The 14527-nt window shown below is 33.9% G+C and overlaps 1 protein-coding gene across 1 annotated transcript in view; it reads right to left on the reverse strand.

Annotated features, from left to right (window-relative positions):
* The window catches only part of LEKR1 (leucine, glutamate and lysine rich 1), a 337373-nt gene that overhangs the window by 187656 nt on the left and 135190 nt on the right, over positions 1–14527 (reverse strand). Inside the window, exon 8 of the mRNA XM_089910962.1 lies at positions 13301–13476. Within this exon, the coding sequence (XP_089767088.1) occupies positions 13301–13476 (176 nt within the window). The remainder of the gene's footprint in view (positions 1–13300; positions 13477–14527) is intronic.

Genomic DNA, 14527 nt, shown 5'->3' on the forward strand with positions numbered 1-14527 from the left:
TAGTGTCTAAAACTAATAAATTTATGGGCAGAAAGTATTAGCTAATATATCTTAATGGTTCTAATAACACTCTGTCCCCTCAAAATAAGGGCAGAATTTCATCATAGCAATCAATTCTCATTATTCTATCTACTTAGATTAAGTTTAATAACAATATGCCTTCACAGCATTATGTAGATTTAAATGTGCTAATTTTATATAATTTTGTGAGAAATTCATGGAACATTTTATCCTTCAGAATGCTAATTATCAAGGTCTCCTTTGCTTAGTGTTTTCAGCACTGCTGCCTTAAGCCACCATTAAAATATACAAACACACATGCAATAATAATAAAAATACTATAAAATTTGTACAACAACAATTAACTGAACTGATGAGGATGTGATCTACATGAAAATCTGGACAGTGTGCTTTTTCAGAGAGCTCACTTGGCATTTCTTCCTTGCTTAGCTCATCCTGGACTATGTGATGGGTTTAGTGTGTTATTGGGTGTCAAAGGAGGTTGGCTTGGTTTACTGGTCTTGGAGCCATCACAGCAGAAATAGTAGCCACATGGGCCAGCGAAGACCAGAAGTAGACATCCATGGGACAGACATGGCTGCAGAGGCAATATGGCCAGTAAATGGTTGCAGAAGAAGTAAAGCAGTACGCTGAACAGAGCACAGAGAAGAGAGCATGCCCCAAGGGATGGTGATGAGTAGGATCAGGAATGTGGTATAAGGAGAGAAAAGCAAAATGCCTTTCTGTGGGAAGAAAGTACATCTGGAAGAAAAAGTGGCATTTAAGGTAGACCTAGGGCACGAACACAAGGGGTCTTGGCACCATCTTCACCTTTAATTCCTACTCAAAATGGAAAACCTAGAGAAATAAATTGGCAGGGATCAAATAAGTGGGGGTCTACTATATTCCAATGGTTCCTTTATATGGGAATATTTTCCCCTAGGAATAGCTATATGCTTCTAAAAATTTATGGATATGTTCCCATTTGTGTGAGGAAAGCTACTAACACAGTAGTACATAGAATTTTTTTTTTTATGTAGTTAAAGAAATAAGGAGGTTGCAATTTTTCTTCAGGCCCAAGAAGTCTTCCTGGGTAATTTTTCTAGCCATAATGGTAGCTTCTTATGGCTGAATAAACTGTACCATACCGTAACCATATCTGTCTATGATTAAGTCCGAATGACACTGCAGAGGAGTGCGCACATGCTGTGACCTATTTATCGTTTGCCAGAATGGTACTGCTTAGGTTCACAGGCTGACTCTCTTAGTGTACACTACTATCTGTCTCTAAAATAACTCCTTGTGTCAATGTCACTTTCTATCTGACATTAAAAGCATAAGAATTTGTAATACAAATTCATTTGTGAAATATATTCTAACACATGGAAAAGTACAGTAAGATTTTTAACAGGAGGTTTCTAACATGGAAATAGGAGAGTAAACTCAATGGGGGTCAATTAACTCACCAACTCACCCTTGGCAAATTATATATCCCCTGTACCTATGGCAATCCTGGTGTCAAATACTTAATCCTACTTTCATCATTAATACAACTTCATAATTGCCACTTATGTGTCCCAATTTGGGTTCATAAATTATGATCAACCTATTCTGGTCATTGTACCCACCATACACTTTCCCTGTCTTTGCACCGCCCCATAAAGAAGGTCCTCCTAGCCTCATATGTGTGGACCTACCACAGCTCTTAGGCTATCTCTGCCTGGAAATCTTTCCTGACCAGATCTGTAACTTGCACCAGTTACACTATTTCTATGGCACTGATCATATGCATACATGTGACCTACTATTTGACCGTAAGTTATTTTAGGCCAGAGGTAATATCCCATTCATTTTTTATTCCTCCCATAATTTCTGCCACAACATTCTAGAATTAACAGAAGCTCAATAAATAGCTACTAAGTGAGTAAAGGCATTATTGCACAAAACTTCTAATATACCACTAGTTGAAAATCCTAAATATGTGTTTATCTTAACTCTCTCTTCACTTCAGAGGCAAGCATTTTGAGCCGCAAATTATTTAATGTAAGACTTGATAAGGCAGTAAACACACACATCTAAAAGAAGGAAACATTTTTAATAGGATAAGCAAATAGGCCTATTCTATCCCCAATTTCATCAATTTTATAAAAAAAATGTGGACTACATTTCTAAGCCTAATTCAGAACTTGAATTTTAAAAGTTCAAGAGCTATTCGGTCAAGAGCTATTTTGAGAGTGGAAGCAAACTGATTCTATGCTTGCTAAAATATTCTGCCTTGGTAAAAATATTATTTTTTTCTGAAATTTCTTCTACTAAAATAGCTATGCTCTGATCTGAGAAAACCTAATCTATGAAAACTCAGACTTAAAAATATTGATTACATAAAGTGATAACCACTAATTAGAAGAATAGGAAATACTTCACTTGTATCTTCTACTTAATATTCAGCATACTTTGTCAGCAAGAAAATATTAAACAATGCATTTTTCTAGAAACTTCCTTCCTATTTTGGACTTTGATTTTAAATGTAAATTAATTTTAATGTGAAAATCTTTTAAAGTATCTGAATAATGTGTGCAGTGTATACGGGGTTTACTACATTTATTAGTTTGCTAGGGCTGCCATAACAGAGTATCACAGACTGGGTGGCTTAATTAATAGAAATTCATTTCTCACAGCTCTGTTGGCTAGAAGTCTGAGATCAAGATGTCAGGGTTGGTTTCTTCTGAGAGTCATAAAGGACAGATCTGTTCCAGGCCTCTCTACTTGGCTTGTAGACGGCCACCTTCTCCCCGTGTCTTCACATTGTCTTCTCTCTGTGTGTGTCTGTTTCTAAATGTCCTCTTCTTGTAAGGATACCAGTCATTTTGGATTAGAGCCCACCCGTTTAAATTTAATTGTTTCTTTAAGAACCCTAACTCCAAATATAGTTATATTCCAAGGTACCAGGGAGTTAGGACTTCAACATATGAATTTGAGAGAGATACATTTCAGCCCATAATGTTATACTTTAGAATAATTATTGGCATTTATGTTGTGATTAAAAATATGCAAAAATAGGTGAGCATGTGGAGTATAGAAGATAAAATGGAAAACTGAAAACAACTGAGTTAGTATAGAGGAATTAGGAGTTTATTTTACTTCTTATAAAAATGTTTCAAGTTTTATTTTAGATCAACTTTTCAAATGAAGAACTATGCCACGCAGAATCAACTCACACCGTAAGGATATATCCATGTGATCACAAATAAAAGCTAGTATTGAAAAAAAGTATGTTATTTAAAATGTTTGTAATATTGTCAAAGTTTATAGCCGATAGATGTTTTTAGCTTTTAAAGTAAGTGTGACAGAATTTGCTAGCTGATGCAAGTATAATTGTTAGTATTAATCTCATACAATCAATTTTTTTGCCTTGATAAAATTTTTCTGTTGTTCTTAGTCCTGTTATCTTAGTCAATGAACTTAAAATTATGTTATATCGTTAAGTTTTTAGGAAGCTTCTATAACCTTATTACCAAGGCAAGCTGATATAAAATAATATTAAAAAACTCTGAAACACTAGATTTATTATTTAATGAAGGAGTCATAAAACACTATATAGGTTACTTTTTAAAAAACTATTTTGAAATACTTAAGAGATTTACAGGAAATTGTAAAGAAATGTATAGGAAGGTCCTGTGCTGCTTTTATTCCTCCTCTCCCCATGTTGACATTTTGTATAACTACAGTACTTTATCAAATTTAAGAAACTGCTCTTGGCATAATCCACAGAGCTAATTCAGATTTCACCAGTTATACACACCTTTCTGTGTGTGTGTGTGTGTGTGTGTGTGTGTGCATAGCTCTATGCAATTTTATCACATATGTAGCTTTGTATAACTACCAACACGACCAAAACATAGGATTATTCTATCACCACAAAGCTACCTCCTGCTACCCCTTTATAGCCACACCTACTCCTATCCCCACCACCATCCCTAATCCCTGGAAACAACTAATCTGTTCTCCTTCTCTATAATTTTGTTATTTCAAGAATGCTACATAAATAGACTCATATAATATGTAACCTTTTTGAGGCTGGATTTTTTTCATGCAGCATAGTCCGTTGAGCATGTATTAATAATCTGTACCTTTTTTATTGCTGAGTAGTATCCCAGTTTGTTCTTCATTCACTGAAGGATATTTGGGTTGTTTCCAATTTTGGTTATTATGAATAAAGCTGCTATGAACGTGTATGTACAGGTATCTGCATGAACTTAGGTTTTCATTTCTTTGGGACAAATGCCTAAAAGTGCAACAGCTGGGTCATGTGATAAGTGTGTGCCTTTTTAGTTTTAGAGGAAATTGAAAAATTATTTTCTAGAATGGCTGTACCATGTTACATTCCCACCAGCAATATTGATTTGGTTTCTCTGATCCTTGCCAGCACTTGCTTTGCTCAATTAAAATTTTAGACATTGTAGTAGATATGCAGTAGTATCTCATTATGGTTTTAATTTGCATTTCCCTAATGACTAATGATATTGAACATATTTTTCTTGTGCTTATTTGCCACCTGTATATCCTCTTTGATGAAATTTATGCTCATTTATTTTGCCCATTTTCTAATTGCACTATTCTTTTGATGTAGAGCTTTCAGAGTTTACAAAAAATAGATTCTAGATACAAGCCATTTGTCAGATATGTGCTTTGCAAACATTTTCTCCCAGTCTGTAACTTGCCTTCCCATTCTTTTAACAGGGTCTTTCGCAGAGGAAAAGTTTTTAATTTTGCTGCGGTCCAATTTACCAATTTTTCCTTTTATGTATCATGCTTTTAAGTTCAAGCCTAAGAATCCTAGGTTACACAGATTTTCTTTTTTTTCCTAAAAGTTTAATAATTTTATATTTTACATTTAAGTCTATGATCCATTTTGAGTTAAATTTTTTATAAGGTGTGAGGTTTGGATCAAAGTTTTTGATATCCAGCACCACTTGTTGAAAGGCTAGGCTATCCTCTACTGAAGTGCTCGTGCACCCTTGTCAAAAACAAGTTGGGCTGTATAAAACATATAAGCTACAAGGACATGTTGTAAAATACAGGGAACATAGTGAACATTTTATAATAACTATAAATGGAATATAACCTTTAAATATTGTGAATCACTATGTTGTACACCTGAAACTTATAAAATATTGTACATCAACTATACCTCAATAAAAAAAAAAACCTAGTTGGGCATATTCGTGTGGGTCTAAATAAATATATATACATATATATTTAATTTTAAAATTTCATTGTGAAATAATTGACATTCATCACTGTATAAGTTTAAGGTGTACACCATGATGGTCTAATTTACATAGAGTGTGAAATGATTACCACAATAGGTTTAGTAACACCCATAATTTCATATAGATACAATAAAAAGAAAAAAAATTCTCCTTGTGATGAGAACTCTCAGGATTTACTCTCTTAACAACTTTCCTATATATCATAGAGCAGTGTTAACTATAGTCATCATGTTGTACATTATGTCCCTAGTAATTATTTATCTTATAACTGCAAGTTTGTACATTTTGACAACCTTACTCCAACTCCCCCTCTCCCTCCCCACCTCCACCTCTCATAGCCACAAATCTGATCTCTTTTTCTATGAGTCTGGTGTATAGTTTTTCTTATCTGTTTATTTATTTATTTAGGTTCTACATATGAGGAGATCATACAGTATCTGTCTTTCTCTGACTTATTGGGTTGGCCAAAAAGTTCATTCGGGTTTTCCATAGCTGTAACAGAAAAACCCGAATGACATTTTTGACCATCCCAATGTTTCACTTAGCATAACATCTTCAAGGTCAATTCATGTTGTCCCAAATGGTAGGATTTCCGTTTTTATGGCTGAATAATATTCTATTGTGTATATATATATATATATATATATATATATACACACACACACACACACACACACACATACCCATTCACCCATTAACGGATACAGGTTGTTTCCATGTCTTGGCTATTGTAAATAATACCACTATGAACATAGGGGTACAGATATATTTTGGAGTTAGTGTTAATAAACTTAGGTAAAAGCTTAATTGAATAGTCAAGACAACAAACTAGAAATAAGAAACAGTAACAAAATAAAAGGGTGTCATTATAACTGACATTAAGCCCTTATAATTTTTGTAAATAGGAAATAAACCAAAATAAAATTATAACATTTTAACAGTTTTAAAGTATAAAAAGTTCATTTCACTATTTATACCAGCATCGTCCAACAGAAATACAATGCAAGCCACATATATACATTAAAAATTTCTAGCAGCCACATTAAAAATGTAAAAAGAAACATGTAAAATTAATTTTAACAGTGTACTTTAATTCCACATATCCAAAATACTACCATTTCAAAGAGAGGCTAGAGCCACATTCAAAGTGCTCAATAGCTCTGTGTGGCTGGTGGCTACAATATTGGACAATGTAGGTCTATATACTTCCTAGACTTTTGGTCATCTTTTTGTGTAGGTGTGATAGTTACTCAAGCTTTATAAGAATTAACCTTCAAAAGCATTACACTCTATTTTCTCTGAATCTAAATTTAAGATAAAGATTATTTACTTAAAATTCTATATTGTGAAATTGGCATGTTTATATATTTTCTAGAACTGCTGCTAAATTTAAAGTGTGCTCAAATTGATCAGAGATTATAAAAAGGCAAGCATCAGCGTATTTGTCATTTTGCATGTACTGGTACATGTTTGTATATGTGTGCCCTGAGGCTTCGATTGTGCTGATAACATTGAGTAAGAAGAAATTTTTTTAAAAAGAGGGGGAAAAACCCTTACAATAATATAGCTTCACTTTCACACACCCCAACTGTTATGGTCACTAAGCTCTTGCTTGGAAATTAAATATACTGTCCTTGTGTATGTATTTCCATCTCTGAGCTTCTGCAATCACCACTGTGTAAATTCCAAACAAAGCCCTCACACTTCTGATATAAAAGCAATATGATTTATTATAATGGTAAATGTTAAAGTTAAGGGTTGAAAACTACCTCCCGTCTTCTCATGTTAGATAAAATGTAAAATGTAATACTACTTGATTCTACAATACCACTTTTAGGAATTAACTATGTTAAATTAAAAAAATGGGACAAGATCATAGAGATTCATGAGTAAAGATGTTCACTGAAACCTTATTTATAAAAGCAAAAACTATGATCAACCTAAATGTCCACAAATAGAAAGCCAGTTAAATAGGTTAAGTAAGATACATTCCTACAATGAAATGCTATGTCAACATAGTTTACACAGTTAGTTGGCATGACTGTATATTTACATGATATATTATTAAGTATATATATCTATGCAGTGAAAATAAAGATTAGAAAGTTCTATATTAAAATGTTAACAGCAGATATCTTTGTGTAATGAGATTGTACATGATGTTCACTTCCTTCCTTGTTCTTTTTCTGTATTTTCTATGTTTTAACATTGAGGCTATTTTATGTTTATAGTCAGAAAAATCCTTAAAGGCATTTGAATTTGAGGGAAAAAAAAGAATTATCAAGTTTTGCATTTCCCTCCTTAAAGTTCAAAAAATAAGTTTCAAACAAGCTTTAAAAATCAGATTGAGAATTTTACTACTGATAGTAACCCATGGCTGCAGACAGACGCAACTCATAAACAAAGCCTCTCCTTTCTCCTTACTCTCTCTCCCTAGATATAGAAGTAATAAGTGAGCATTAACAAAAACATTTAGAAAATACTCAGAGGTTTTAAAAGGAACATAAAAATTATCAGATTTAATCTGGGTTAAAATTTGGGTGTCCTTTATTTCCATTTAAATTCTACAATGTTCACTGAGCACCTACTCTGTGACAGGCAAAATTCTCTTAAAACACTAGGAAGACAGCATTCAGCAAAGCCATCAAAATTCCTGTCCTCCTGGAGATTATAGCCTAGTGTGAGGAGTCTGGCAGTAAACACACAAATCAGTAAATGGATAAGAATATTTCTGACAGTGATAAATGTTATTAAAAATGAAACAGAAAAATAGGATAGAGAAGTGTAAGGGAAGACTACTTTAACTAGGATGGCCAGCAAAGATCTCTCTGAAGAGGTGACATCTGAACCAAGACGTAAGTCATAAGAAAGGGCAGCTACTTGTTCTGGGAGACCCTTAGCTAATCTCCCCTTCATGTACCTGCAGTACTTCCCTCTGTCCTTATATTATATGGGTCACATTCAGAGAGAATAAAGTGACTGAGCTTTTAAAGTGAGGAAGGAGTAATATTCCTCCATGCAGAGGGGCTGTCAGTACCTCCTCGCTTTTCTATCTCTTTCTGTGATTGTGACATATTTCAGTCTATGTGCTCCTCTGTGGTTTACCTAAACTAAGTCTTAAAGTTGACAATTAGCTTAAAAGATTCCCCCAAAGAAATCATGCATTAGGGAAGATACTGATAATGCAACAAAAATGAAAACAAAAACAGGTAGAGCTGATGCTTCTTCTATTCTGGTATGACTGAGTTCATCATTACTGACATCATGAGGTAAATATTCTATAATAAGATGTGACAAGACACTCAAAAATGAGAAAGTTATTGAGAAGTGATTTGAATGTGGATTAATATCCTCTATATGTGTCCCATTAAAATGGCTAAAATTTAAAAGATTGACAACACTAGGTGTTGACAAGGATATGGAGCAACTAGAACTCTCATACTTTGCTGGTAGGGATTTAAAAGGATCAACCACTTTGGAAAACTATTGGGTAGTTTCTTAAAAAGTTAAATATAACCTACCATAAGACCCAGCCATTCTATTCCTAGGTATTTACCAGAAAGAAACAAAGGCATATATTCATTAAAAGATATATGTGAATGTTCAAATAATGGAAATGATGCATAAAATAGAGTATATCTATATTATTAACTGTAGTGGACACTGTCAGTGCCCCGCCCATATCCCTTGAACCTTTCAATGTTCTTCTACCGACTTCCAGTTCCCACTATTTGCATCTCTGTGCTGGAGGAATCTTTTCCCTGGAACTGCAGAAAGTAGCACTTCCCACCAAATGGCAGACCACAGGTGCCAAGGAGTTTACACTGTCTGGGAGCAGCCCTTAACCAATGACTCTTGGGAGTTGATGTCCAGCTCCCTCACTCCTTGAGTGAGGAATTCTGAGGCATGTGTTTTAAACCATTTCTCAGTTTCTTCATGGGATTAAGCTCCAGTTGCCCACTGCAATAGTGCAAACTTTATTGGCTGCCTTTCTGTCCCTATACCTGCATGACATTCACTTCGCAAATAAACTACCTGCACTTATACCTTTGATTCAATGTCTGCTGAACTAAGACACTTTTTTTAAAGGTAAAGTATTAAAAATTAACAATTTTTGCAGTTGAAAACATGGTTGTTATAATATTCATCTGTATTTGTCCAAATTTAATTCTCAAAATTAGTTAAAAATTTTAAGAGTATTATCATATACAACTCATTTCTAAAGGCACATATTATATAATAAAATTAGGAAACTGAAGTTATATGGTTAGAATGCTTTCTTTTTCTAAAATTTAACTATAAAAAATATATAATATACAGAAAAGTTGGAAGAACTGTACTGTGAACTCAAATACACACACTACCTAGATTCTTCAATTAACATTTTACTCTATTTGCTTTATAACATAGTTATTCCTCTATCCATCTTACATATTTATGCATTTCAAGATAAGTCAATATATTTGACTCCCTAAATACTTCAGCATGCACACTGTTAATTAGCGTTCAATATAGATTTCTAATTTTTGAGTGAAATTTACCCACAAAGAAATGCATAAATCTCAAATGTACCAACAGATGAGTTTTGAAAAATACATCCACTGTGTAACCCAAACCTCTATCAAAATAGAGAGCATTACTATCACCAAAGAAAGCGCCTTCATGCCCCCTTTCTAGTCAATCCTCCCCTCTGAGATAACTTCTGTTTTTTGTTTTTTTGTTTTTTTTCCCACTATAGATTAGTTTTGCCTATTCTAGAACATCATATAAATGGAATCTTACAATGTGCATTATTTGTGTAAGGTTACTTTCAGGCAGCGTAATATTTTTGATGTTTATCCAAGTTACTGCATTACTGTAGTTCATTCTATATTCCATTGTTTATTCAGCCGTTTTTTTGATAATCCATTCTACTGATGTACTTCTCAGCTTTTACCAACTTAAGGCTATTTTGAATAAAGCTTGAATAAAATTGCTGAATATTTTTATGGACATATGTTTTCATTTGGGGGAGATGGTAAATTCCAAAGAGAAGAATTTCAGAGACATCAGACAGATGTATCTTTAGTTTTATAAAAAAAACTGTCAGATCCTTTTTCAAAGCGGCTGTAACATTTTATACTCTCACCAATTTGTTTGAGAGTTCCAGTTGCCCTCCTTCCTCACCAAAATTTGCTGTTGTCATTTTTTTTCATTTTAGCCAATGTAGTGTGTATGTACTGGTATCTCACTGTGGTTTCAACTTGCATTTCCCTATGACTCATAATGCTGAGCACCTTTTCATGTCCTTATTGGCCATTTGTTTATCTTTCCTTGTAAAGTGTCTATTCAAATCTTTTGGCCATTTTTGGTTGGATCACTTGTCCTTTTACTATTGACTTGTAGGTGTTCTTTATGTAACCTGGACAGCAGTCCTTTGTCACAGATTTTTGGAATATTTTCTCTGTCTGTGGCTTACCTATTCATTTTCTTAATGGCATCTTTTGATGAGTAGAAGTTTTTAACTTTAAGTCTAATTCATCAATTTTTGTTCTTTTGTTATTCTTACTTCTGTGTCCTATCCAAGAAGCCTTCATTTACTATCAATTCATGAAGATATTTTCCTGTTTCTCCTTTTATTGTTTTAGCTTTTATATTTAGCTCTGATTAATCCTGAATTAATTTTTATGGAGTTAAGGAGTCAAGGTATATTGTCCTATATGGCTATTCAGTTGTTCCAGCACAATTTGTTGAAAGACTTTCTTTTTCCCATTGAATTGTTTTGGTGCCTTGTCAAAAGTGAAATGATCATTATCAACAGGGGTCATTTACAAGGCTATTTTGTTCCATTGATCTATTGTTGATCCATATGCCAGTATTACACTGACTTGTTTACTGTGATTTTATAATAAATCTTAGAGTCAGATGATGTTAATTCTCCATTATTATTAGCGTTTTATATAGCTTTTTGTATTTTTTTTAGTGGTTGCTCTAGGGATTATACATCCTTAATTTCTTAGTCTACATAGAATGAATGTTGCACCATGTCACATAAAATACAAAAAGCGTGCAACCATATGGATCTATTACCCCATCCCCCGTCCTTTATGCTCTAGCTGTCATATGTTAAATCAATATACTTTATAACCTCCACCATATAATATTATAATTCTTACTTTAAATGAGCATAGGCAGTTTTTCAATTCAAAGGAAAAAAGAGTTTCATATTTACTGATATTTATTACTTATGGTACATTTTAACCCTTCCCTGGAGCTCTGTTCACTTTTTTCAGTGTTTATCTCTCTTCTTCAAATTGAATAATTTCTATTAATCTATCTTAAAGTTCATTGATTCTTTCTTTGGTAATCACAATATGCTATAAAAGTCTATCCAGTAAATTTTTATTTTAGATATTGCATTTTTTAATTCTTGACTTTCCGATTTTTAATAGTTTCTTGCTGAGATTTTCTCTCTTTTCATTCATTATTAGCTTATTTTCCTCTATGTCATTGAACATAGTTAACAGCTGATTTGAAATCCTAGTCAGCTAATTATATCATCTGGCCCACCTCAGGGTTGGTCTCTATTGACTATCTACTCTTTTGAGTAGAAGCCATTTTCCTGTTTCTTCCCAGTTCAAGTAGTTTTGGATTGTATCCTAAACATTGCGGATATTATGTTATGGAGACTCTGGATTCTGTTATGGTCCTCTAGAGTATTGATTTTTTTTTTTGGTATTGCTTTGTTTTAACAGGTAGTTAACTTGGCTGAACTCATATACTAAAAACTGTATCCCCTAGGGTAGGTAGCAGGTAATGTCAATCGCTTTAGCCTTAGATGAGCTACTTAAGAGTCTTCCCTGTACACACGTATTTTAGGGATAAGCCAGAGATTTGGGAAGAGTTTATATGCGTAATTTGAGCTCTCACTTTCTATCTCTTTTCGAGGATATCCTCTCAGTTCTCAAAGCTGGGACTGCCTTGATCTCTGTTCTCCAGTCCTAAAGCCAAAAAGACTATAGATTTCTATCAAAGTTCTAGCTTCCCTGCCTGGAATAGATTGTACCCTGCCCTCAATCTAACAGCCATAAAAAAACACCAAAACAAACAACAACAACAAACAAGGAATTCACCCAGTGCTATCCCCTTCTTTCAATTAAAAAAATAATAGATTTTTTTAGTTCAGTTTTAGGTTCATAGTAAAATTAAGCAGAAAGTACAGAGAATTCCCAGATACTCCCTGCCCCCCACACATGCATAGCTTCCCCCACCATCAACATCCTGCACCACAGTGGTACATTTTTTTACAATTAATGAACTTACATTGGCACATCATTACCATCCCAAATCTGTAACTTACATTAAGGGTACATTCTTGGCGTTGTATATTCTATGCGTTTTGGCAAAATGTATAGACACCTATCCACCATTATACTATACAAAAATAGTTTCACTGCCCTAAAATACTCCATGCTCTATCTATTCATCCTTCCTTCCTACCCTGGCAACCACTGACCTCTTTACTATTTCCATAGTTTTGCCTTTTCCAGAATAGTCATATATTACAGTTGGAATCATCCAGTACATAACCGTTTTAGATTGGCTTTTTTCAAATAGTAATAGGCCTTCTTTCAATTTTTCTTATGTTCCCTCCATGTGCTTGGTCTTGGTCACTCTCCAGTGTTTTTAGGTAGGTACTTTGTCCAGAATTTATAGTTGTTATCTGTGGGAAATCTGATCTAATTAGAGCTACTCAGCCATTAACAGAAAAAAAGTTTTAAAATACAAATTTGTACATTTAACAGGAATAACCAGACTTCTGGTCACAGTTCAAGATTGATGTATCAGAGCTTATCTTAGATCAGGTCTATAATTATTAAATTTCAGGGGTGGAATAGATCTTAATGGTCATCTAGTATACTAACAAATAACAGGTTTAAAATTAATCATAATTCCCATCACATAAAATGAAGTATCATTATTTCATTACTTATGATATACCATTTACCAAAAAAAGGATGATTATGTTCTAAATATATATAACAAACCTGTCAAGGCTGTTTCACTTATGGATTTAATTTGTAGAAAAACTTCTCCTTTCAGTGAAGTCCAGTTTTGAAAATTATCATATACTTCATTTTTAATACTGGTTAGCTCTCTTTTACTAAAAGTAAGTAATGAAAGAGTCTTATTCCAGAGATACTTGTATTCTGTCAATCTCTGACTGTAAAGAAGTAAGGAAAAATTAGGATTTTAAAAAATAGCAAGCATAATAACAAATATGTATTTGAAAAAAGGTTTTCTTTGAAAAATGGTTTTAGAGTGACCATACAATCTACCGTTTAAATGGAGACAGTTATGAAAGTAAAAGTAGGTGCTATCTGCATTATGCTGAGACAACATATAAACTGGGGTTATCCCAGGAAGACTGAGGTATATGGTCACCCCAACTCATTTCCATTGTGTTATAATATTTTAACTATAAATAAAGATAGCTAACTACTTTCATACACATTTTTCTATTAATCTTTTAAAATTAATTTAACAGCAAACATTTAGTGAAGGAAATTCAGTCAAAAGTGACTTAGTCAGGACTTCCCTGGTGGCGCAGTGGTTAAGAATCCGCCTGCCAATGCAGGGGACGCGAGTTTGATCCCTGGTCTGGGAAGATCCCATATTCTGTGGAGCAACTAAGCCTGTGTGCCACAACTACAGAGCCTGTGCTCTAGAGCCCACAAGCCACAACTACTGAGCCTACGTGCCACAACTACTGAAGACTGCGCGCCTAGAGCCCGTGCTCCGCAACAAGAGAAACCACCATAATGAGAAGCCCGAACACTGCAATGAAGAGTAGCCCCCGCTCGCCGCAACTAGAGAAAGCCCGCCTGCAGCAGCAAAGACCTAATGCAGCCAAAAATAAATAAATAAAATAAAAAAGTGACTTAGTCACTGAGCCTAAAAGAGAATCTCAGATTTGTAGACAGCATTCTTCCTGTGCTAGAGTCCTACAGGCAGTGTAAAACCTGGGGTAATAATAAATGAAACCTTTTTAAGTGACTGATCCAGTGCTTTTCCCACATCAAATGCCACAGCTCAAAGTAACCACATGTTTTTTACTATCTCAATGATTTTTATTACTTCAGATGTCCTGGCTCTCATTTACCTAATAATCAAGCAAGATGCAGACATGGATATGAGTGTTATCAGCAAAAAGATGATGACTGAAGCCATGGGAGTTAATATTTATCTACCTAAGTAGACTAAGATCTATTATG

Source organism: Delphinapterus leucas, chromosome 4 (genome assembly GCF_059928025.1).
Source record: "Delphinapterus leucas isolate spDelLeu-1000000601 "Yukka" chromosome 4, BTC_Dleu_Yukka2, whole genome shotgun sequence".
Taxonomy (NCBI): Eukaryota; Metazoa; Chordata; class Mammalia; order Artiodactyla; family Monodontidae; genus Delphinapterus; species Delphinapterus leucas.